The sequence below is a fragment of the Sinocyclocheilus anshuiensis genome, unplaced genomic scaffold (genome assembly GCF_001515605.1).
Source record: "Sinocyclocheilus anshuiensis isolate Anshui unplaced genomic scaffold, SAMN03320099.WGS_v1.1 scaffold407, whole genome shotgun sequence".
NCBI lineage: Eukaryota > Metazoa > Chordata > Actinopteri > Cypriniformes > Cyprinidae > Sinocyclocheilus > Sinocyclocheilus anshuiensis.
The window spans coordinates 600,952-602,152 of NW_015552593.1; the positions used below are offsets into that span (position 1 = coordinate 600,952).

The 1,201-nt window shown below is 40.4% G+C and overlaps 1 protein-coding gene across 1 annotated transcript in view; it reads left to right on the plus strand.

The window, feature by feature from the left end:
- Positions 1-1,201, plus strand: part of pcdh15a (protocadherin-related 15a) — a 202,379-nt gene that overhangs the window by 148,577 nt on the left and 52,601 nt on the right. The window contains exon 23 of the mRNA XM_016456477.1: positions 514-626. Coding sequence (XP_016311963.1) covers positions 514-626 — 113 coding nt within the window. The remainder of the gene's footprint in view (positions 1-513; positions 627-1,201) is intronic.

The following is a 1,201-nucleotide window of genomic DNA, read 5'->3' on the forward strand; positions in this document are numbered from 1 at the left end:
ATACTTTCGGCATCTCTGCCAGCGCTTGCTTCATTCCTGGAAGCTGACGCTGGTCTCACCGCATGTGCTTTTATAGCCTCCTGGTCATTACGTCACCCGCCCGTGACGTCTCGCCCATCTATTGGTCTGATTACACATGAGGTTCAGAGCCGGTCACGCTGAAGGGCGTTCCCCTAGCGTTTTCATACGCAGCGTCTCGTTCCTTCGAGGAACTATGGTTACATACGTAACCTGAGACGTTTTCTTGCATTTACATTTAAAAAACTGAACTAACCATGTCATGAAAAAGACAAAATATTTGATTTAAAAAGAAAATCTTGGCTCTACGACTTTAGAAATGATGTGACAGACAAAAGTTTTTGAAGTTAATACTGTATATCTAAGCTCCACTACGTCTTATTCCTAGACATTTTACTTTATGCCCCACATTAAATGAATAAATTCAAATTCCGACACAAGTCATTGCCTATATGAACTGCTTTTTAATGTATTTTTCATTATCTCGTCTCGTAGCTGGTGGTGATTGCCTATGACGATGGAGAGCCGGTGAAGACGAACAGAACTACAGTGGAAATCACTGTGCTTCAGCCCTCCAGGATTCCCATCTTCACCGAGGAAGAGTACAGGTGGGTCCCGCTGTCTGTAGAGAGCGAGAGAACAGACCTTTACTTATTTATGACATGTTCTCTTTGAGCTCTGAGAGTCAGAATTAGTTTAGCACATATTCCCCGCAGACTGATTCAGAATCTCTGCATGAGTAATGAGTGTTATCTGTGAATATGTGACTAGAAGCGCTGGGAGGTTGACTCGAGCTGTTCTACAGCACTCAGACGCTGTTGTTTTCAAAAGGGCATGTCTGCAGCTCGTCATTGTGTATCAGTGCGGACATTGAAGCGTATAGCATGTTAGGGGGTTTAAAGTTTAATGTTAGAGAAGTGCTTTGTTTGCAATTTTGATTAATGAAGACACAAAGGCTTATGACACTAATAAGGAGCACAATTAATTGATAATATGTTTAATTGCTGTGTAGGTTAAAGCCTGCAGAAACATTTTTTCATTTGATACCTTGGGTCATGTTCAACTCACAAGATGTTCAACCATTTTGAGTTGTTAATTTTTTTTTCAAACATCTCCCAGAGCTTTTATGGAATATTCTGCTTCTTTGAGAATGATCATCCTCAGATTATTTATATATATATAT